A 25,777-nucleotide genomic window follows, 5' to 3' on the forward strand; every position below is an offset into this window, starting at 1 on the left:
CAGTATCACAATATACTTCTCTGAGAATGCCTTCAGAGTTCAAGTGAGGAAGAAACCAGGTTGGCTAATGAAGAAGTCAGAGTTTTTGTTTAAAAATCCACATCAGTACATTTACAACAGCTTGAAATCATCTCTACCTGCAAATAAATCTGTTAAAATTTGACTGTACAGCAAGACTAGACCTTGGACAAATCTGTGAAACCTTGGATCTGAACTTCCTTTCAGCAATAGTTCTGAATTTGGTAGAACTGGTTTTAGTTCTAACTAAAATTATCAAAAATCTACAGAACTTAGAATCTGACATAAGAGGCTACTGTACCAGGAGAAGAGAATGGAGGAATGAAGGAAAGTATGACTCACCCTGACTGGCTAAAAATCAAAGGGGTTCAGGAAGTTTTAATCATTTGCACTGACTTCATCTGGTCTTAAGAATTCCATTTTTGGAAACAAAGAATAACCCTCAAAAAAGTTGGTGTTAGACAATATAGTCATTATTCATCTGCAGGTCACAATAAGGCTTATAACACCTTTTTTTCTGAAAATCAACAGTCTGAAACACCACAATGGTTTGATTTCTCCACAGCTCCTGTAGTTAACCTTAGGCCAGTTCTTGAATATCGGAGCACTCACTCCTTCTTTATTTGTCCATACCATCTAGTTCACCTTTGGTATTTTCACTTCCTCAGTAACTGAAGAATTCTAAGTACCAACAATAATCACAGCTTCAGAAAGCTTTGTCTAAACTTTCATGATTTCCTCATAAATGAATCAATACATTCCTTTATTAAATTTACTTCTCTTGTCTGAATTAATGTCAATTTCTTAATTTATTTCTGATAGTGCAGTAGCTGTACATTGGTAGTCAGATTTTCTAGCAAGCTCCACTTGTCGCATACCATTAGAATACACTAGAAATCATGATCTCATCAATTATTTTCTGCATTTTCCTAACCTTCCTAAAAAAGTTTTGCCTAATATTACTTGAACATTTGGCTGTCTTGATGAGCCACAAAAGCATCAACTGTACTCTTATCCATTTCATGGTTTCCATAGTTACAGATATACATGGAACACAGAAAAAAATGTAAAAATGACAGAATTCCAACAAAATAAGGTGCATGGCATGAAACAGCTTAAAGCTAGGACTGGTATCAAATTTTAGTTGTCAATCAAAAGGAACAGAGAACTAACCAGAAGCTTTTCACACCATACATTCACTTATATTTTTACAAATTGCAGTAAAAGTATACAAATGTCCTTACTAGTGCTTGAGCATGTATATATTTTCTGCAGGGGGTAGCGCTACAATATTGTTCCTTATAATTCTATACTTCTCTTCTACACAAACTTTTATACAAATAGTCTTTTACACAAACTGTATCAGAAACAGAGAGGCAAGAGAGAATTTTTGTATCGAATGGAATATAGTTTACGACAAAATAATTTGGAAATGTGTAGAATTAAAGATATTGTAAAGAAAGTCAAAATGGAAACACATGTAAACTTCACATTAGGATTCCTGAAGTCAACAAAGCTCTTGGAAGGAACTCTGGAAGGAACTTGAAAGTGGGTCAACTGATTGAGGTCATAGGTGACTTGATGGGCATAAACTCAATCTTCATTTTATATTCTCAAGTTTAAAGAAACTTCAACATACTATTATTGACTCTATTCTTGGAGACACTCAAAACCAAACAGTACATGGCCCTGGCAACCTCATCTACTTTGCTCTGAGAAAGAATTTGGACTAGAAGAACTCCAGAGTCCCCTTCCAGGACCAACCATTTTGTGATTCTGCATGAAGTAAAGCACAGAGAAATTTAAATATTGTCACACCGAGATTCTGCAACTACATTAACTATTACTATGCTTGCAGTACTTCACTACTAGAATGTCTGTCTCTCTTTCGCCACACATCATACATAGGTTTCTGCCTTAAAGCAAACAGTGCATAAAATCTGAAAAGTACTGAACTGGAAAAGCATCAGGGTCGATGCAAAGCCCACTGAAGTGAATAAATTGACTTTTTTTCTTCCAGTAGCATATGAAAGTCTATAAACATAGCTACTTTCCTCAGCTTTCCAAAAGCTTAAGATTACCACCACCAAATGCTGGTGGAGTGACTGAGTACTTGAAATCTTTCAGCATGAATTAGGGAGAACCAATTTGTCTTACACTTACGTCATACATATGCATCTCTGGAGATTTCAAAGGTTATGTTTCTTTACTCTGTGTTGAGGGTCTTAACAGCTGAAAGTGTTCTCTCTAGATTCAAGAGTCTCTGCCTAAAACCTGCATTAGAAGTTCCCAACCTGTGAAATGCATGTCACTATTGAGTTACTCAGGAGAATATATTGGCTTTGACAGCCACTATGTGCCACTATGGGGTGACTAGCAGATCTGTTCCGAGCAACTCAGTCTGCAGGGACAATTCAAGGTAAAGAACAACGGACACAGATGAGCAAAATTTACAGAGACTGCTTCGTTCTACAGGATGAGACAGTGGGGCTGAGAATAGCAGAGAGCTACACAGACACAATGTAGAAGTCAAGGAGCTGTGAGGAACAAGAGGATCATTACTGGCTGTGAAAATAGGAATGGAAGGCAACAGGGGATGGCTGGCAATCCAGGAGTATTCCCAGTGGAAATATCTCACGAGCTAGATTGACATGCAGAGTGACAACTACATTAGGATAAAGATTTTTACAGATGACAGTAACTACCTGCCTAGGGAACATAAGGCAGCTTGTGCAGTGCATTCAGATCTGTCAGGTCAAACAGACGCCCAAAAGCATTCTGGTTGAGCGGAATTTTTTGACATCCTGCAGGATAATCCCACTGTAATGATCTCTGCTGTGCCACTTGACAGAGGCTTTCTGTAACCACTTTGATTGCCTATCTACATGCTGCCTGGCAGACAATCAAGGTGGATGACTACCAGCTCTACTTAGGCAGAATTTCCCCTCTGCTACCCACCAAATCCTATGCTAGGGAACTTAGTCTGATGACTTTTGCTTAGAGTTCCCACATCCCCAGTTCCACAAGAAGTCTAGAATAAAGTTGTCAAAGCCTTACAATCAGGATGTGAAACCAGGCCTCTAATGTGCTTGTTACTCAGTGACATAGAAGGTGGCAACAATGTAAGTTTCCTCCTGCACCAGTGGCAAACGACCTTAAAATCCTCCTTTTAAGACTGAAAGCAAAGAAAGATGTGAATTTCTTCTTGACTGATTTGTTACAGATACTTTTTGGTATCACATACAGGTACAATACTAAACATAACCCCGACAAACCTGGAAATGTAAGCTTAAATAAACAAAATTATGGCAGACAGCTATCAGATTGATCCTTCATGCTTTAACATTTTTTTTAAGCAAGTGCATTTTTAGCGAAAGAGTAAAGTTCATGTTAAATAGCCATACTATATTTTCACATTCATATTCAGATTTGAAATTAAAAAAATCATCATGGTGGAAATATATCTACATAGAACTTGGGGGATCTTAAGTATCATATGGTACCTACTTATAAACAAGTATTTTGCAACAGTTAGTACTGCCCAGTAAGGGATTTGACACAGCACAAAGAAGGCTTATTTCCTACGCAGTAACACATTCATGATTCACAATCTATCCCAGACTGACGTTTAAGGTTGTAGCATTCTTATTAGAATTAAAAATACTTCAGCTTTGTATTTATGTTATGTAGGTAAATGCATCAAATGCTTATAGTACGGAAGGTGTATTTTTCCCACTTTTGTTATTATCACTAAAGTTTCTCATAAACAGACTTTTCAATGCTACATTCTGCCCTACAAAGACCAGCAACCTGACCTCCACTTCTGAAATAGCTACCAGACTATCTGGAGAAACCACAATATACCATATGAGTTAGTTCAACATGTTATTTTGTGGCCCTACCATAAGGAATGACAAAGTTTCGGGGGGTTGGGTTTTTACATTTCATCTTTGTTGATCCTACCTTCTGGGATGTCCATGGTCCTTTCTTTTAATTCTCCCACCTCTTGCTCCAGGTGCAGAGTCTGAGGCTAAGTTGGTTAAGTCTGTGCTATCTGTGCTACCAAGCTCGAGCACAAAGGAATCTCTGGGATGGAAGATTTGAGGAAGGGGAAGAGAGAATATCAGTGTTCTACAACAAATTTGAGTTGATATCTAAGATTTTTTTTAATGGGGGAAAGCAATATATTTTTTGCAAGGAAAACTAGATTTTCAGGGTAGTAAAGACTACAGAGTGACTGAGAAAGGGATAAATGATTGTGAGTTTGAAAATGGAAGATTAAGAAGACAAGGTTAAGGAAAATGGGGCAGGAAAATGCAATAGGAGATTCGTGCCAGCATAATAATATCAAACATTTTTAAACCAATCTAAACAATGCACTGTTACAGCCAATCCACAGACCATCACTGGTACCAATTTCAAAAGGTTATTGTCCTGAATTTCCAGTACTACTGGAAGATTACACGGGGAAAGAGGAGAGTTTCAGTAAGGTAAGATGATGTAAAATAGTGCAGAGCATTACAGTAATGATATTTCATTATTTGATGTAGCTAATGTTACAAAAACAGGTTCAAAAACTGAGATCAGAACTTTGCTAGATGAGCACAGAACCATTCTGATCTTCTGCACTTACCTGTATATTCAGATATCTAATGAGGCTTTGTATTTCCTAAACAAATAAAAGACATATAGCGTAGTGATGACTTATGGGTATGGGGGGAGAAGCAACAGTTAATTATATCCTGCCCCTTCAGCATCAGAAATAGAGAGATGCATACTGCACAATGATACAAATATAGGGACAATGAGTCCTTAGTCCACATTTACACAACACTGAAAACTTTGTGCTCAAATACATGTTTCAAACATAACTTTATGTTCAACAGAATTAAGCAGTCTTTTCAGCTGGGTAACTAATATGTGTATCCCAGGTTTCTGTGCAGAAATTTAATGCCTGGCTAGATCCCCATTAAATGCTAGCTCCCAATGCACCTGCACTTTATTTATACAAGGGAAAGAGAATCATTTTGGCAGCCAAAGAGAGAACTTCTTTAGTCCATGCTTTATAGATGGCAGCCTTCCCGTAGCAACAGCTTCCAGAGCTGGTGGTGTCCATCTACTATTGCCTAAGGTTGGATCACCTTTCCTGCACACAGATGTTAGCTGTATTTCATATTCAGTACTCAGCTCTATTTGATGTAGGTGAACACTAAACACAACCACAAGGCTTGTAGGAAGCAGGAATATATCCGATCACATGATAAATCTGAAGAGAAAATAACTTTCATATATACCAGCCTTTTGCTGGATCCAAAAGGCCTGATCATTTATTGAATGGAGAAGATCGTTCTGACCAACCTACCTGACAATCTCTCTGTGTACAGTACCATTCCTTTCAGTTCTGACTCGACCCAATTATGGTCTCAGGAATCCACCTTTGAACTTTTATTTATTCACATTACGTAACATAGCCACCAGAGTCATCCCACCAAAATGAATCAACTTTACTTATTTAGGTACAAAACAAATGTAATAGACGAATCAATTTAATCCTCATCCGGTTATAGTTTCTATGTAGTTTTTTCTAAAATATTTTATTCCAGTAAATTTGTTTTTCTAAAATGCCTCTCTAATCATTCACTTGTACTTCTTTATTATTATCTTTTAATTAATTTTAACTCTACACTGAATTTCTTAATCAGGTCAGTAGAGTATACACTAAGGTCAGCACTGTTCTACTCTGGTTGTCTCCGTAACTTTTACAAGATTATATTAAATCAGCAGTTTATTCCAGCTCTAATACAACTGGTTTACTGGAGGCCAGACTATTCTGGTCCTGTAATCCTTAATAGCTTTCACTTCACCATTTCAGCTCTTTATTGTCACCAGCCAAAAGAATACAGTGTAAGAAAGGAAGACTTGTGGGATGAGTTGGCTTAGAAGAATGAAAATCCAAAAAGACAAGAGGAAATACATGGAAAAGACCAAAGTTAGGTGAAGAGAAAAATTAAAGAGGCAACAACAAAATGACGAAAAAAAATTCAGAGAGAGGCGATAGGGAGAAAATAGGACAAATAGGAGGAACTAACAACAGTACTGAAGAAGCAACAAAACAAGGTTGTCTTGTCATATATCACGGGTTATTTCATTTGGAACAGAGATAATGCATTGGCCTATAAAACTTATTTCAGAGGAAACTGTCCTTCCTTTCCACAGACCTATACTGGGATTTTGTTTGATCTTAAAAAGTTTAACACTGCAGTTTTTCTCAGATATATTTGTTTTGGCTTTAAAGGTCAGAAAGAAGGAAGATATTTGGGGACTTAGGGTTGTCTTTCTCTCTTAAGAAAGGTGCTCTTAGGCAAGCTTTATTATTTATTCAGACAAAATCAGACTAAGACACTAACAAAACTATACGCACGCATGTGCACTATAACAAACCATGTAACAAATGAGCTACCTAGGACCCAGCACACAGCTGAAAACAGTGGCAGATTGTGAGAAACAAAAGCCCTAAAACAGAAACCAAGCATATCCACTAGCTTTTGTAGTAACCACATGGCATTACTACCTTATTTGTAAACTCTTCAGGGTTGGTTGTTGGTGGGGGGATTTTTCCTTTTTTTAACTCCTGCCCTGCCTTTTTTAAGGAAGTAAAAACTGTTCTGTTTTCAAACACTGTAAGAACTTCTTTTCATCCCTAAAAAAAATAGATGGTAAGAGTATTACTAGCCTTATAAGCTTTTATTGCTAGCAGAAAGTAACACACCTGAAAGATTTAAGGTCCTCACTGAATGTCAAACTCTGTGAACTCAAACCAAGGGTTTTTCTTTATGATTATAATGGCTGTTTTTCAAAGCAAATCAAAACAGAAATTACTTTTTATTTCAGTTTCTAAATCTGCATGTATTTACTTATCCTCCAGAAGAAATTTTACTTTATTTGGAATTTAATCAGTTTGCTTGAAAAAGTTGCTGAGGCTATGCCATGCCACCTCGTCTGCAAGCAGAAGAAAGTTTTCTTTTTGAAACATTTCAAATGTTTGCTATACTTAGTCATCCAAAATAGTTTACAAAATAGAAGCTTTCAAGTTGCTGTATACTAAACTGATATTGAGTACTGTTCTCTTTACTTGTTTGAAGCAAAGGAATAGTAAATTCATTGCACTTGTTTGATTATTACACAGTACTGCATTAAACAAGTGCTAGTACTGGGCAGCTAAGGTCCATACAGAGAGCCCTCAGATAAAGAAGGAAAAAAAGATTAGAATACATACCTTTCAGCTATTCAGTAAGATAAACTGCTAAGAAACAGTAAATACAGATATGCTGAGCAAGTTATATAGAACAAAATAAAACCAAGAACAGAGGAAAGGTGACCTATCAACCCATAAACATCATAGTATCTACATTTAGAACACAGACATAGCCAAAGAAAAAAACAGTACTAAGTAACCTATGAACAGATTTAAGCTAAAACACTAAGATGCAGATTGCTATCAAACAACTTGAACACTGAACCAAGTGAAAGGGTAGACAGTACAGGGTGGGATACGAGTCTTGAGAAAACAGCCAGAACATTCAGATTACAAGTAATATAAGTTGTAGATCAGGATGTTGTTCTTGCCATAATTTAGCATTCCCCCAACAACTGCATTTGAAAGCAGTCGTTAAAGCAAGTAAATCTCCAAATCTGATCCTCCTGGGACTAAAACAGAAAGACAGTAGTTTTATGTTGGTTTTAATTTATCATTTAACTACTTTGCATCCACTTGGTAGCTACAAAGTGGCTTTTGTGTCATTCCAATTAATAAAACAAGGTAGAACGTAGTAGTTTGGCACTAAGGGTAGTGTAAGTACAAAATACAGAAGTCTGTAGCAATAGTGACTCTAAACTGACAATACCATAGTTTAGAAATTTGCAGGTAACAATAAGAAGTTGAGACTAAAATGAAAAAAGAAAGCAAGTTAATAGGGATGTTGACAAATTGTATGAATAAAGGATTAAAGGATCACCTCCCTTGAGAAAAGGGGAATTAAAAAGAAAGGAAAACCTTTCAAAGTACAGTTCCAAAAATCTACATGCTTTAAATTAAATACAAGCTGATACTTCATGCATTAAATCGAAGTATTAAATCCAGCAAATTCACTGAAGAGAGCAGTAGCTAAAGATATTTATGGTCAAAGAAAAAAATTAATTAAGCAGTACGTGGTTAGTTGATACCCTGACACTCAGTTTGAAAAAAAGAAATGGCTAAGAAAGAGAGAAGATAGAGTAATCTAGTGGGATTCAGCTGCCTATACACTGGCATTTAGTTCTACCTGCAATATCTGAACGTTTCAAAAATATGGGTATGGAGCCATGAGATATGACACCAGAATTACCCGAGATCCACCTACACCCTGGGGAGCTGCTGGAGTGGAGCTCTGCAGTGTCCAAATGAGAGTAGGTGCCAATTCTGGAAAGCAGAGACCCCAGCTGATACAGTTCAGACAGCTAGGGAAAAGATTCAGGGCAGATTCAGTCCCATTCAGAGTACACTGAACGTCTTTTGAGGCACAGTGACTGGATTTACTGCGGTTAGTATAATGAAAGTGTAAACACAGCTCACACGTAATGTAAGGGTTTTTTATTTGGGACTGATTCCTGCTCAGTCTGACAAATGTACTGACCTAGTCTTTCTTGGACCCTCAGCAGCCTCCTCTTCAGTAGTCTGCAGAAGTGACCAAGAATAAAGCTCCTCTAAGGTGAACAACAGGCTGTACTAAACACTAGCTGCCTGATCAGAAAGTCGTATACTTAGGTCTATAGAGGAAAGGGGCAAAACCTACAATATAGGATGTACAGACATGCAAGGATAAAGTTGTATGTATGCAGAAAGTGACCCAAAAAAAAAAAAAAAAAAAACCAACAAAGAGAATACAGAAAAAGTAGAAAGATGAACTCTTCATCTACTCAGTTCCCTACTGCTTCCTGCTGCATTGCTCTTACATGGGCAAGAATTTGTGTTCTCTTTTACCTTCTCACAAGACTGCCTACAAAGGAAAAGGAAATGCAAGGAAAATCTACAGCTATAAAGGTCAATCCAAAGCATCCTAAGCAGTAAAGCTGTCAGGCTATGAAAGGTCTTGGAAACTTTTTGCTGTGTAGACTTTCAGTTGCCCTCTCTCAATCTTGTAGAAGCCTGTGGCCAGGAAAAAAAAAAAAAGCTACTGAAGAGAAAAATGAGCCTTACTGATGCATGTATATGAAAATACAACATTTGTGATCTCGTATCACATGTTGCAGAGATGTAAACTGCACTACCACCAATAATATCCCAAGAATATACAAAAAATTCCTTCCCTCATCACAATTATCATGCGCATGTCATCAAATGTTTAAAAAGAAGTGCTAGTAGTATCTACTCATCTCTACAATGATTACTATGTACTACTTAATAATATTTATTTTTTTAGCAATACAATATCCCCAATCACTTTCAGCAAGCTGAATACAATGATCTTGCTACGGAAGGCAGATTTTTATGGGCAAATTAATTATATGAGGACTGCTCCAAAAGTAACACCTCCTATTTTATTATTTTGGCAGATGGTGGTATGGCAGTAGAGGTTGAACCTTCCTGCCAGTATTCCGTTCCATGCTGTTGCCATGTGACAGATGGCAGCAGAGGGGCAGTCTGACAGAATGATATCTGACATGGAAGTGCATATGAAGCAAAGGTGTGGAAATGAATTCGTCCACATGGAAAAAATGGCACCCACTGACATTTATTGACACTTGCTAAATATTTATAGTGACCAAACTGGATGTGAGCACAGTGAGGCAGTGAGTGGTGCATTTCAGCAGCAGTGACAGCGATGCGAAAGACAAGCCACGTTCTGGATGGCCATGCACAGTTGTCACACAATGAAAGGAAGGGCATTTCAATCAGCTCATCTGTGCAAACTGCCTAACAGTGGTGACTATGTTGAAAAATAGCATTCTGTAGCTGAGAATTTGTTCTATCAAATAGTGTTATTGAGTTCTTTTCACTTGTTGTAGTTTCTATGGAAATAAATAGGAGGCATTACTTTCAGAGTGACCTACATACATGTTGTGATAAATTGTTGATAAAATAACATTTAATTCCAAAGTTGTCTGTGAACTTGTTGCAAATAAATTGATGTGTTTTATCTTGCATACAGAATTTGTGTTTTATCTTGCATACAGAAATTGCACAGAAAGTGATTAAACCTCAGTCTAAGTAACTTGCAGCTCGTTAGAAATCTCTATCTAGATTTAAAAATTATTTGGTTTTATCTCCTCCTTAAATCAATGCAGATAACATTTTGTTCAGATCTTCACTAAATTTCTGACCAGTCATTAAATAACCAATAACAGATATTTTATAACATTTTATATAGCAATTTTGGGAAGAAGTTTATTTATATTCATAGGAAAAATTAGTTGCAAATGGGTCCACATAACAACGGACCCAAGAACTCTGCACAACACTGTAGAAACTTTCTCTGTAATTGTTACTATCCTCATATTCATATACTATATTTAATAAGCCTATGTATCTCAGGTATATCTATGACAAACTATCACAAACCCTAATTGCAGTACTGAAGATACACAGATAGAAGTATCCATCTGTAATGTAAAATCATAAAATGCTGCAGAATCCAAAAGGCATAGAAAATATAAAATCATAGATAGGAAGTATCTTTATCTAGGACATAGCGGTGCTAAAAATACACTAAATTTTAATCCTGGATGAGGATTAAGGTTATTTATAATAAAAAAAAAAAGAGAAAGAGCAGGAGAGCACAGATTACATCTAGTCCTCATAATTACTTTGTTCTCTGGAATTTTTTTCTGCTATTTGTCAGTTTCTCATAATGCTTAACAGGTCATAATCTTGTCAAATGTTTCTTTGCAGCAGGATCTCTTTTTAATTAAAATATCTCTGTGTTTCTGGAATGACAAAATAACACCAGAATTCCTTTTGCTAATTTTACTTTTATTCACATATCAAAATTTCTATAAAATCACTTCTGCACAATCAGTCTTTGCCTGCCTCCATACCTTGGCCACTTCTCTTCACTTTCTAACCATACTGAGGCCTCCCTGGAACATGCTGCCAGCTCCACCCCAAGCTCCTGGACAGCCCCAACTGGATACACTCAGACTCCATGCAGATCTACACTGCCCAATTTTTTTCTCCATCCCAGCTGAAGCTGTGCATGATAGAACACCAAAACAATCTCCCTTGATTGGGGATAGCCAATAGATGGCACTGTGCACATCTGGCCTACATGCATAAATGAGTGAATTTGGCGTACATTTTTCTGAAGCATTCAATAAATTGCTCAATATTGTGAATGTCAAAGGATTCTGACTGCCAGAAGTTCGTCTCCTGATCAACAGCCTTCCTCAGACATGAGCAATGGCTGACAAGTATAGTAGCAAGCTGACAAGGCACAAGCATGTCCATTACCAGTGTTTCTCAATGGTAATAAAGGCACTTTTATTTAATTTATATTTTCAAAGCATTGCACAACATGGAGTAATTTCCAGTGACCAGAATCTCTGGACAAATGTTCGGTGGGATAGAGAGCATGGGCTCACCCCATCCTCGCTCAACTAGAACATGCTGGCTTCCACACTGTACTCTAATTTCAGAGTTGTAAATCTATCTGACAAAATGAACTTATTAAATACATACAAGGTCAATTTCAGAGAAGCTAGATGTGCACCAGTTAAAGTTACTTATTCGCAGTTTGCAGTCTCTGGATTAGCCATCTCCTTTATCCCAGCTCCTGGTTTTATACTCAAAGGTGATGTTTCCATCACCAGTATGGAAAAAAGATTACTTACAGAACAATTAAGACAGCTAAATTTATTTTAAGGTATTTTAATACTTTAAATTTTAAAGTAGATCTTATGAATATACTTTCTCCACCTTTTTTTAAATTATAGTGCATTACCTCATTAGCACTTTATTCCTTAACAGAGAGAAAATAATGTTATATTTATTAGATATAGTGCATAGTGTTTTAGAAATCTCTGATACCAACCATTTCTGTATGGCTGATAACCAACACATTATTCTATTACAGAAATTAAGAGAAACACGGTAACTACTTAACATAATACATTCCAAGGCACATTGTTTGCTTGAAGTGCAATATGGCAAACTAAATTCAGAAATAATAATGGCTGCAAGTCTCATATGGCTATGAAAAAGGCACAGCAATTTTGGACTGTAAGACAGCAGAAAGCTAAGAGTGTTATTAACAAGATTAGATTTGTCTATTTATCAAAAGGTAATCATATATTTATTTCATGTATGAATTAAAGAACATGGAAAAGTATTGCACCGGGGAAAATTCAGACAATTAAATGTCCATAACATGCTGAAGGGAAGCAATAACAGTTCCAAACAATTATGGTGACCACTCAGTTGAAATTGCAGCTTGCTATATTACTGTTTTTCCATGGATTTAAGGATGAGATTTGCTTTCTGTTGACATAGAAACATTGAATTGAGTGAAAAAACTGGAGGAGCAGAAACCTGGAGGAGAAACAGGTTCCTGGAGTGGCAGTGTTTTGAAAATGATCCCATATAATTATCATAAAGCAGAAGTCAATACACTAACAGCTAAGCTAAACACAGCGACCATCTCCAACAGTGGAGATCTACTGTGATCTACTAAGGTTAACTGGGCTGAAGGAGAACTGAGTGGGCTGGCCATATTCCCAAATAACTAACCTTATTATTCCAGTGTTCAAAATCATCTACAGACATCCTGTCAGCAGTTATCCAGCCTTATTCCCAAATACAGCAGTATGAGACATAACTCTGAGTTATTGACTGTATAAGCTTTAAATATTTATTTTAAGACTAAGTCTCAGAATTCACAGTCTTAATAATGAGTCAGCAATAACAATTTGTTTTTAAAATGTTCCTATTACAGGAAATCACTTATTAAAGAAGAAATGCTCTATTTAAAATTAGAATTGCAATTCTATGTGTCACTAGTATTATAGGTATCTGAAAACCTTTTTTAAGACACAATCACAAGCAAAAAGTCAATGAAATGCTGTTAATATATTTTCGATCTGTCACTATTAATAAATAGATGCAAAGAAATGTAAAAAGAAAACCGATTTCATGCATATGAACACATCATTTTTGCATTTTTGTCTGATTCTTTTATCCTAATTTTATGAAATTATATGTATACATAAAGATTTTGATAGATGAAGAATGATAATTGTGTCCATTTCATACCAGGTAGTTCCCATTCAGATCAGACCACATATGTCTACGTTATCACATTAAATCTGTAAGTTCATGTTTGATTGTTTTCAAAACTACAGTGCACTGAATAGATAAGGATGAAAATTTATTATGAAGTTACAGTTTTTAGAATACAGATTATTTTAATGTATATGAACACATCAAACAGAAATAGATCCTTCTCATGACTTCAAACTGTGTTTCACTGTAAATACTTTCTACTTCCCTCATCCTCTTACCTAAAGAACAGCGCACACAAGAAATCTCATCTCAGATGGCAACTATTAGAACATGCTTCCCCTTCTTTTCAGTATGTATCTGCAGTTGAAACTAATTAACTAAAAATATTTTCCTTTTCACAAGACCCTTAAGCCATTTTTTATTTACAGAGACTTAGGGAAAAGATTCACTACATTTTTTGTTAGAGTAGTGAGTAAATATATTCCTATATTGTTTCATTCTCTGAAATAAAATTATTTCTCAAATCTCTAATGTCATCTTTCCCTAAAATTTTTGAAATTTCTTGGATCAAGCGATGCAAGACCACAGTGAACAATTATTATTACACGGTAACATAATAAAAAGGACAAGGCCTCCTGGCATACAAAAAGAAATCAAGAAGAAACAAAATCTTATTTTACTCCCAGGGCAAAGAATTTCAAATTCTTGTGGAATAGCATTCAGAAACAGAGGTTTATACTATCAAACTTTATAATTTTATTAATCCTTAAGAATACATATATTTTTAAAAAAGGGTTCTCTTAATCCACTACTTGTGTTAAATAATACACACTTGGGAAAATAGCATCAGCCAGGGGGGGAAAAAACACATTGTCTTGTTTGACTGAAAACACTGCAAAACACAGGCATTCAATTTTTTTTCATAAAAATAAGCGAAAATAGAAATAATGATTATTTAATTACCTTGAATGATACACAGATTTCAAAAGTCATTAAGATGGTTCATTAGAGCAGTATTCTGCCCTGTAATTCCTGTATTAGTATATATACTAGGGTTATACATGTGTATCATGTATGATATATGCAACAATGTAGAGAAATCTACACAGTATATGCTTATACATACGCATAATGTGTACACAATACATAAGAAGAGGTGGAATATCTTTTTTAAAAAGCTTTATTGACTTTTGGGATCTTATCAATATCTAATTTCTTTAACAGAAGCTTTTGCAGTGGGAGGAATGATTGCAATCAAAGGTATTGATGACTTCTTCTTGACGAAAAGTAAGAAAAGATATAATTCCCCATATTCTTTACCTTGAATCAGATAAATTGAAACAAAGGTACTTAAAATACATGGGGAAAAAAAAAAAAAAAAAAGGATAATATATTTGGTATTAACACTGCAGGGCATTAAAAGTGCGGATATGGTTATTTTTAAATTTAGGCTGCATTGTACTACCTGGGGTTTCCAGTATCGTTAAAGTTGTGTCTCCACAGATCATTCTGTGATTTAGCTTGCACGCTAACAGCAAAAACAGCAACAAAAGACTCAGCAACCCTTAATCAGAAGTTAAGAAATAAGGTTGCATCAGCAATATTTTTTCTTGGCCATCGGAAGTAGAAAAGCATGCTGCTTAAGTGCTTGGCTAACAGATAAGCAGTGCCTGGGTACAGCAACAAGTACAAGACAGTAGTTATTGATTCAACATTGCATTAAGGCTATAAAGAAAAAGAACAGCAGTCCAGTGACTCCTTTGCAGTCAAAGCATTTATAAAGAACTCCTCAGAGCATAAGCCTGCTTTTTTTTTTCCTCCCATATACAAGAAGTAAGCAATCATTTTTGCTAGCTAGACACTGAAAAGTAGGCCAACAATAAGTTGAACGTGGTTGCTTTAGCAAACTTGGTGAAGAACAAGCTAATTTTAAGTATTTACATGAAAATTAATAATAGTAATACTTTGACAGTAAACTAAGTTGCCAAAAAGAGGAGTAGAGGAAAGAGCTCTGCATTTCACTTGAAGTAGAATTCCTCAGCTTACTGAACGGCTTTTGTTTCCTTCTCTCTCCTTATCTGCTGAAAGCAGCGGTTTTAGGAAGTGATTACTGAAAAGCAATGATTCTTCCCTGACATCTCAAATTTTCACACAATCTCAGATTTTTTTTGGAGACAAATTACGCTGGGTGATACAGAGATAGAATTTATCCACTATCACTTTCCAATTTGCCATGTAATTTTACCTCCTTCTGAGGCAACTTTTCTAGTGCTATATCTGTATTAGTCAGAAGTTACATCAATTATCCTTTTAAAGGACATAATTTGGCATAATGGTTCCATGGAAGGAAATGTAAAAAGATTCCTGACAATCCAGACATTTTGTTCTGACAATATTAACAACTTCTGTTAAAACCATCAATACACAGCTGATTTGCACGGCATACACATCCAAGTTGTTAAGACTTAAATTAGCAGCCATAATGTAAGCAGCTTTTAAACATACTTCAAAGGAACTGAATGATAAACACTCTGTAAAAACACCTGACACAATCATGGAAGTGTTTCCAAGTTGTCTGTCTTTCAGAGTGTAATTCACTGACATTATGCTAAAATGAATGTAATTTCAGTGTAACATAGATCTGAAATGTAAATCTCTGGTGTTTCACAGCACTGACAATCACCATCACTTTTTGCAATCACATACTCTTAAGTCCAGTTAAATAAGCTCTCATGTATCTATCCATAATGTATTTTATATCCTGATTTCCTCCCAGTCATTCTTGTACATAAACAGGAGAATAAGTAAGCTAACTCCTCTGCACAACATTTCTGGAAAACAAAGGAAAGCTGTAACAAATTTATTTTTCATCATTTGCTCTGAATTCTTTTCACTATAAATTAGGTCAAAAATCACAGTCTGAATGAAGTCTATACAACAGTATATTGCTAGGGATAAGCACATAGCTTAAGCTGAAGCACTGTTCTTCCCCTTGATTCTATTGATGTCCTACAGTTATCAGTTAGTTTAAAACACCCAAAACAAAATACTGCAATTTTGATTTGAAGAAACTGTATTCACTTATTCAAGGCTACTTTTGTATCATGCAATGTATCTCCTTATCTATGAGGAGAAAGAAACATAGTTGTACAACTTTACATATCCTCTGTCTGCACAGGAAACATGCCTTTCTACAAGCAAATTTTAGGAAAAAGCTTTTACGGGAGCGTTGCAAAGAAGGTCATATTATCAGGTGGTTTTTGCTATACAGTGCTCTGTTACAACTGCAATAAAGAAAAGAACTAGCAGCAGCAGCAGCCCGGATGTTGAGGGGATGGAGCAAAATTGGCAAAGAAATGCTAGCCAGGTATTCTGTTGATTCTCCACTGTCCTACTTATACTGGTAGATCACCTCAGAGAGAAGAGTAAATAAAATGGAAATAAGTGCATTAACAAACCTACCACTAATTTGGCAATTAAACTGCCAAATAGCGTATAGAGCAGAAACAGAAGTATCCAGAGCCAAAGCACTGACTCTATACGGAACTAACAAAACTTAGAAAATGATTCATCAAATTAGAAAAGGTCATTCCGGCATGATTTTCATTGAGCACCTACCTACATTACTTCCTTCAAAAATGCTTACTCATGAAATCCTCTTACTAATATTCTGCTTTCTTCAAAAGCATACACAAATTTTCAGTGCACATGTGGTGAAATAGGCTGCCATAGCATAACATTCATTTTGAATACTAAGGTAAACACTTGCATTTCGCCTGTATGTCATATAATCACCAAATGTTTTTAGTGAACTCAGCCACCACCAATATTGTTATTAACATCATTAGCACAGTGAATACTCTCACCACACAGCTGTACCTAAGCCTGGTTTAAACAAAAAAACTAGATAGCAGTCTCCCATCTGATAGTGTGTCCATTTAATACTGTCTGCCTGCAATCACACGGAGAGTGAAGCAGGCACAGGTCAGAAGTATGAAGAGCTACCCATACTCAAAGGACACGGAAGAGCTAAAAATACATACTTATTAATGCATTTCAACATATTATAATAAGAATCATTGAAAGGTATGTGCCTCATTATCTACTAGGTTGTACCAGTTATTGCTAAGTTATTTTGTAAGTGCACTAGAGTCACTGAATTCCCATAAGCCTAGGTTACCAACTAACTCCCACCACAAAGGATTAATGTTTTGGGATGTGCTTTACTGTTTTAAAGAGGGAGAGAATATATGAAGTTCTACTATGTATTTTTCAAACAGTCCTTGAAATACATTTGGTATTTACTTGAAAAGGTAAAGTACAGCTTCAAAGAGAAGCCACCTTTGTATCTTCCCATGAAGCATTTGTCACCTACAAACAATTCTACAATCTTAGCTAAACACAACAGCTGCATGGGACCTCTTATGCATCCTACAGTCAAAAGCAACCAAATCAGAAATCCTTTCTTGGACTTATCACATTCAACCTTTACAATTTTATTGGGTTGGTTTTCCCTCCAATAAATGATTTTCATAAATCTTTCCTCCAGTGATTGTGAAAATCTCTTTCCAAGCCAAAAACGTTTATGGACAAGTTACATTCACTTGGTCTTACGTATTCACTTTCCTTTAGATTAAAGGTTGATCTTATTTTTAAAACATTGTATTTCTAGGTATTATCTACAATTTCTCTACCTTTTATCATCTTTTGCATGACTTTGTCGCTGTGACATCTTGAATTTATCAGAGATAGGAACACATAGTACACAACATCAGGTGAGGTCTCATTAGAACAACCAATGTGGTTTAAAACTCCAGCACTAAGGGAAATGCCTGGAGTCTAAGACCATGCTTGATTTTTCCTGATAACTCGTATTTCACTGTCCTTTCCAAGTGATGAACTCTTAACTCGTAGGAACTTAGTACATGTTTTAATAGTAATATCATTTACAGCAGTAAAAATTCACTTGGAGAGAAAAAGGCTCATCTAAACATGTTGAAAAAGTCTTTACCATCATTAGACTCATTAGATTAAAAAGGAGGTTGTCTCTGTATGTAGGCTAGTCAGGAACGTCGAGCCACTGAAAAAATTGTTTTAAAAAAATGGTATTTCTCTGGTGTGGCCCTGTATAAATTTTACAAATTGCCATGCTTATAAGAGACATTATTTCAGGTATGTAGTCATATTTTTTAATTAATTCATATCACATGGTCTCTTAGCTTTCAGAGATAGACATGGCTTAAGCAATTGTACTTCATAAAACAAAGGTCTCTCTGTTCCTCACACAATCAGGCCTAACTGTTAGATATTCTCCCTCTGGCTACCACGACTTTTCAGCTGTTAAAGGGACGTGGCTCATCTTCACCACAAGGTTAAAAGGACATGTCCTTCTAGGTCCCTATGGCATTTCCTTGGCATGAGGAATCTTGGAGTTCAACACAGCAAAACCTAAACCAAGGCAAGCGCAAACAAGAGTATCTTTAACTGAATTTTGGACAATCTAGAGAAGTCAAGGATCTCTTCAGCATGTATTTCTTCAGAGTGCTTTAGTGTAGCGAAGCCTGTTTTCTGGAATCTAAATGACATTATTCAAAAACAAACTCTTAGGCTGTCACCTCAAGACACAAACTCCAATGCATGCGCACACTATCACTGCTCTAACTATGTAGCAAAGCTTTTGTTCAAAATGGAGGCATGAAGGACTTCTCAGTCACAGAAGCAGGTCAGGTGAAGTTCAGCTGGATTACTCTCCAAAATCTGTGGTTACACTTTACTGAAGAGGCGCTTTCAGCATTTAAGAGCTTTGCTGTTTCTTGTCTATTCTATTGCACTATTCTTTTAGTGCACCCCAGTGGATTCATCAGTGATGCACTACTGCAGTAATAAGTCAAAAACAAGATGAAACTTCTCACGCTATCGTAACCTAAGCCTTAAATAGATTGAAAAAGTCTTGAATTATTTCAGCACTTTGGTAAGAGAACCACACATTAAAAAGTAGAATGAAGGTTTATCGAGTTATATTTCATAGTCATCAAAACAAGAATTGTGTTCCCACAATACAACTGCCTATGAAAAAAAAAATCAACAACAAAAAAAGCCACTACATTATGCAGGGGCAATAGAAGTTAGTCTCTCTAGGTGTCATAATTGCAGGTTATAGCTACGCTGTAATGTAAGTTGTGGTACACAACCACTTTGCAATGCAATTATAGCACCATCTCCTGCAAGTCAAAACCAATGGTGGACTGTAATCACTTTATACTCATATCAGTTGAAGTGTCAGGCTAATTCCCACTACTAAGCATCCAAGTTAAAGCCTGGAATACCCTCTCCAGACCTGCATGCAGGGCCTCACACAAGTATTTCCAGCCATTCCTCTGTGTGCAAGACTCAGAGATTAACTGGGAAATGCACGGGCACTAATGATGAATACATCACTATTTGATCCCAAGGAAGCTTTACAGTTTCTTGAAATGGTAGCTGCACAGTCTCAAAAGATTCACTCCATCTTGCTCACTATGTCTATGTACAATTTCAAAAGGATAAGTTATCCTTTGCCTAGGCAAACTACTTCAACTGTAAAAATAAGAAAGATGACTTTACAAGAATTCCCTGTTTTTGCACAATAAACTATATAAATCAACATAAAGTTCATTTTAATTATTACTTTAGATTTCCTGAAGCTGATGGAAGGACTTGGCACGCAAGAAGTCAAACTGTTAACAAAAGACATTTTTATGAAATAAAAAGTTAATATATTTTATTACCTCCTCTATTTTTTAAACTATTAAGAATCCTCAATTTCTAATTAATTTCTTACATTGTCCTAATGTAAATTGACACCCTTGGGTTTCTTGCTGAGCTACCTTTGAAGAGTTTGATCAGCTGAGGGATAGGAGGGGCCTGGTTGTTAGGTTTGCTGCTCTTCCCCCCTCCCATTTTGATCATTTTAAAATTTCAGGTTTTTTTACATTAATATGTTCCCCAGTTAACTAACAACATTATTGTAATAAATGATAAAAAGCATGGATTCTAACCACTTTGTCCTCCTTTGGGAAAGCATCCAAGGAAGCAGAAGAAAAAAAAAAAAAGAAAGAAGAGAAAAAGAATAAAATAGGCAAGTATTAATAAGCAGATTTCAAATAAATGCAATTCTAATAACTCTTTACAAAGAGCTAAAAACGTAAAACAAACAAACAAAAACTTCAAATAAAAATGTCACACTACTGCATGTGTAAAAAACATGTTTTCCCACCCTAACCCACAGAACCATGAACAAACAAAAGACAAATTACAAACAAATGGAAACTTTCAGCTTCCATTTCTGTGACTCAAAACAGTAGGTGAAAAACAATTAATGTATATTCAGTTTCTTTCTGAGTAAATACAAACTGTGTCATACGTACTTCAATGAATAGTACAACCTAACACATCAAAGTAAACTGTATGTTCAGACCTGCTCTAGTGATACCACCTGCAGGTGATACAATAAAATGCATCCATTTATCTTAAAATATGAATGTGTGAAAATTTTTGCCCAACACACCTACACCATTTTTTCAGAAAAAGAATTTAATGTATTGTACTCACAGGTACATGAGGGCTATGGAGAACTTCCAAAATAATGAAGAAATGGGTATTTTTCTAAGGGCTTTTTGTTTCTTTTACATCAAATTTCAGAAGCTTTTTTCAGTTGAGTTTTAGAGCAAAGAAGGTGAAAAGGCCATAAACTAATTCCACTGTGAACATGTTTATCTGACACAGAACTGATGACCACTTTTAACTGAATTTGCATTGATGGAAAGAAGTGAAATTTCACCTACAAAAGATCAGCATCGTAAAGCCATATTGGAAAGTCATCATCTTGTGATAGTCAACAAAACCATGTAGTGCAGTAAAAGAGTATTTGTGAAATGTTCTGAAACACACTGGATGATCAGCCAGAAGCAGTCACTGGACAGTGGACTTCCAAATACAGATCCTTCCAGTCACATACAGGTGACTGACCAGTTCTTTATAAGGAACTGCCCAAATAGGGCATTTGGGGAAGTGCTTCCATTTTGTGGGGAGTTACTGCATCTCACAGGCAAAGATTTATCTCACCTATCTGAAAGTAGGTTACATAATCCAGATTAATCTATAATAAACAGTATAGCTTTACTTCTGAAATAAATTTTAAATAAAATTACATAACATTCTTTGTGGTAAGGAAGACTCTTTTCCTAACCAAAAAATGGACTGATTTTATATAAGAGAAATCTATATGTATACAAAAAGCTCTATAAAGAAGAAATCTGAACTGAACTGAGTTCAATAAAAATTTCCCAATTTGGAGATTGACCTCAGCAAAAGGGTTTTTTCCTTCACTGACTACAAAACAAGTTTCCTTTGTGCCACAATTCAGTAGAAGTATACACTATGCATTCTCTTCTGTTTAGTTAACTCTGTGGCCTGAGTATCTACAAAATCATTAAATACATTATTCTATCCACATATACCTCATAATGAAGTGGTAAATAAAATACTTAAGTAAAATGATTCATGAAAAGCCAAACTTAAGGTGAACAGCCTGCAGTGTGAAAATGTTAAGGCTTTTTCTTAAGAATACACATCAGAAGACTTACATTGTTTGATCGCAGAGAGACACGACCTCCACATCGAGCACAAAACTTGGTCCGGCAATAAGAGCATAAATGGCCACAACCATCTGCAAACTTTGTTTTATGACAGATTCCACATGTTGGAGCATCATCCTTGTGCTCTCCCTGGTAACGGCGGGCTTCTTCCCCTATCTTTCTTACTTGTTCTTTATAGCTTTCAAATTGTTGGTGCAACCTCCTGCATAGATGAGAAAAAAGTTTATATAGCAAGAATAGGAGGAAATACCACTACCATGTCTGTCTTTCTTTCAATTTATAACTAAACCTAGTATTCTTGGCATGTTCACAGTAATACTATTCCATACATCAAACACACATCACATTTGGACTAACGTGTAGGAGAATTTAAAGGAAAAAAAAAATAGACATATATTCCTGTTAGGTTTACTTCAAAGCTGGTGAGTATATCACTTGACAACAAGCTGATTCAAATATACACAGATAGCACAAAATGTATAGATTTACATAGAAGCATCTACTCTGTGCAAGATAAAAGCTGAAACATAATTGTCTGAGCAAATGTGCATTGACTTTTAACCAACATTATTTAAACAGCAAGTATGATCAAAATAAAATAAGAGAGAGAAACTCTATTTTCATATACAGCATTATGCTTCTGTTTTCAAAATCTAAATTACTAGCACACATATCTTAAAGATTCCAACAATCGTATTACAATCACACCGGCACTAGAAGAATCTGAAAACAATTTTCAGAATCAACTAAGAGTATTTAAAAAAATGTAGTATTCCCCAATTAGTGTTAATTACAGAGATCTCTGATACTAAGGTTTGCTGTCCCTTATTACAGATTCCTTTCAACATAGCCATAGAAGTAACAACAAGTAGACAGATCTTTAAGATGAAGCGGGATGTTCAAAGGAGTAGCACTTCTCATCCAGGTGCCCCACGTAACGAGCAGAATGAATCATAAAATGGCTTGGATTGGAAGGGACATTTAAGATCACCTAGTTCCAACCCCCCTGCTATAGGCAGGGACACCTCCCTCTAGACTAGGTTGCTCAAAGCCCCATCCATCTTGGCCTCGAATGCTTCCATGGAGGGGGCATCCACCTCCTCACTGGGCAACTTGCTCCCATGTCTCACCACCCCCACAGTAAAGAATTTCTTCCTAGAAATCTAGTCTAAATCTATCCTCTTCCAGCTTAAAACCATTTCCCCTCATCCTGTTTCTACCAGCCCTTATAAAAAGCCCCTCCCCAGCTTTCCTGTAGGCCCGTTCCGGTACTGGAAGGCCTCTTTAAGGTCCCCCTGGAGCCTTCTCTTCTCCAGGCTGAAGAGCCCCAGCTGTCTCAGCCTGTCCCCACAGGGAAGCTGCTCCAGCCCTCTGATCACCTTCGTGGACCTCCTCTGGACCTGCTGACAGCTTGCCAAGAGACTGGCTAAATTGTCCTGCTACCCAGAAGACTCAGCTTCTAAATTCATTAAGGCAAGCATATTCATGCTTCTGTCCTTGTTTCCCCTTCCATAATTCAATAATAATATAATCAGCAATAAAAGTTTTCTTATCAACATGATATAAAGACCTAGGTTACAGTTACATAATATTATCTCTGAGGAAAATTTCTTCTCCTATTGGTTTCTATGGAAGGATGACAGCAATGATGAAGTTTTGGCAGGGAACCAGCTAAAGGCTAAGGCCCTCCCACCAAAGGTAGTCCAGCAGCTCTGCTTCTCCTGGCAGCGTGTCATTGTTGCTCCCTGGGACATTTAGCATGCCGCTCTCAGTGGGACACAGATTCATTCCACAGAACTAAACCAACAGAAAATAAATTCTCCTAAAACAACAACAACAACATAATAATAATAAATCCTCCTTACTTAGCTTTCTGAATTGCTCCCCTCTGAGCAGGCCACTGGGGACCTTAGGGGAACAGAGGATGCATGCTCCTGATGTCAGAAGCAAAACAAGGGAGAGAAGGACCTTTTTTTTTTTTTTTTTTTTTTCAGAAACAAGCTGTTATATCAGCTCAGCGGCCATGTGAAACCTCACCCTGGAGCTTCTACAAGAGTATCATATTTCAGCACATTTAACTACCTTACAATTGACCATATAATACAAGAAAGAAAATTTTCTGTAGGCGCACCAGGAGAGCACCACCACTCCTGACCTTTTCTTTTCATTACCCTGAGCAAAGACCTCAAGCAGACCACGTGGGTGAGTACAGTAAGGTACATAGACAATTAAGGCTTTTCATCATGCTGTATGGCACCTACAGACTCTTTGCTCACCTTTTCAGGTGTTGCTTTAAATCTACATCTCCATGGATAACATTAAAAAAGCACGAACAATTAATAGATTGTTAATAGATACAGGGATTCTTGAGTTTAATAAATGGTACGAGTAGGTGTGTTGTCTATAGAGATCTTGATAAAACTGCCACTGGCTTTCAGCTACTTACTCTCTTAATTAGCAGAGACTGACACCATTTAACGAATACATTGCTAGTGAGAGAACTCTCTTTCACTACAGGATTATTTTTTTAATAGGGTATTGTTTTGACTTTTTAACATATAAGTAATCAGTGTTATTTACATAAAACATTGTTTTGGTGAAGTGGATATTTTTATTTTTATGATGACATTCATACTTAGAAAATGGTAATTCAACTTATCTATCAGAGATCACAATAAAATATACATTCGATTTGGACAGGAATATCACTGCTTATACCAATTTTCATGCTTAAGAAAAACAACCTTATATGGATGTATTCTATTGATGCAGCAATAGTTGAAGGGAAAGCTAAGAATCCAAATATTTTATTCTCCCTCAGTACAAAGATGATGTATTACACTTAGTGCTTTATGCTAATGAAAAACTTGGCAGGAGTAGCAAAGGGATTTTTGGTCTTATTTTTATTTCTTACTAGCCTCCTTAAAAAACCTTTGCAGTGATGAGTAAGATGAGGAAAGTAGGTCAATAGAATTAGGAAAAATACTGGAGAAACTTAATACTTTTGGCCACATTATTGGATTACACATATGATTTAACGTATTTTACACAGCTGATCACTTAGAATGCATAAAAACAATTGAAAACATTCAGGAATGACTATCATAACCAGCTTAAGGAATACATTATTTAATGGGGAGGTCTGTAATTAAATTTCTCGTTATATAAAAATATATTATTGAAAAGTGGAACCATGGAAACTAAATTCTGTTCTCCTTCACTACAGTAACATTTAAAGCTCTGATTTTTAATGTGGAAAGGGAAGGCAGCAGAAAGCAGTACGCCCATTCCTGCTCTTTTCCAATTACACAGTGTATATCTGATTTTTTTGTCAATCTTGTATGAAGCTTAAAAAGCACATTAATATAATGTTTTACCCTTCTCTGTGCACCAAGGGCCAGATGAAATTGCTAGCAACTAAGCAAAATTTAACTGAGAGATTTATTTCTAAGTAAGTATTCCTTATAAATTTCTTACTTTCTACAACAGTGTACAACCAGCCTTTTCACATATAGGGTTTCAAAAACACCTGCTTAACTTCCGTATACACATTGTGTTACTGCAAAAATCCTAACATTTTCTCTACAACAGGAATGGAACTGAAGACACTGGCTGCAAATTTCAGGAGCCAGCACACAAGGTTGTATGAATGCTATTAGCTGATGTTGGAGATGAAGAGGCCATCAGAGACGTGCTTCACTCTCCAAGCTTTTGGGTTGTTAATTCAGGCTATGCACAGAGACACAGTGCTATCAGACTTCCAGGCCTCCAATTATGCTTAATTTAAACAGAGCTGTGTAAATAACTGCTTCTCTGCTACCAGGCTTGGTGAATGAACTGCAGGGGAAATCAAAGAAATTTTGTTCATTAC

At 36.1% G+C, this 25,777-nt stretch overlaps 1 protein-coding gene across 20 annotated transcripts in view; it reads right to left on the bottom strand.

Annotated features, from left to right (window-relative positions):
- RIMS1 (regulating synaptic membrane exocytosis 1) overlaps positions 1 to 25,777 on the bottom strand; it is a 363,013-nt gene that overhangs the window by 163,626 nt on the left and 173,610 nt on the right. For 18 of the 20 annotated variants that reach the window (XM_021393096.1, XM_021393103.1, XM_021393102.1 and 15 more), the window contains one exon: positions 21,895 to 22,108. The exons of 1 other annotated variant lie outside the window; for it this stretch is intronic. Coding sequence is in view for 16 of the 19 variants with exons in the window: in XM_021393103.1 (XP_021248778.1) it covers positions 21,895 to 22,108 (214 nt within the window). In the remaining 3 variants the exon portion in view is untranslated. Of the gene's footprint in view, positions 1 to 3,981; positions 4,105 to 21,894; positions 22,109 to 25,777 lie in introns of those variants that run through there. One more of the 20 variants, XM_021393097.1, reaches the window with a different exon arrangement.

Source organism: Numida meleagris, chromosome 3, assembly GCF_002078875.1.
Source record: "Numida meleagris isolate 19003 breed g44 Domestic line chromosome 3, NumMel1.0, whole genome shotgun sequence".
Taxonomy (NCBI): Eukaryota; Metazoa; Chordata; class Aves; order Galliformes; family Numididae; genus Numida; species Numida meleagris.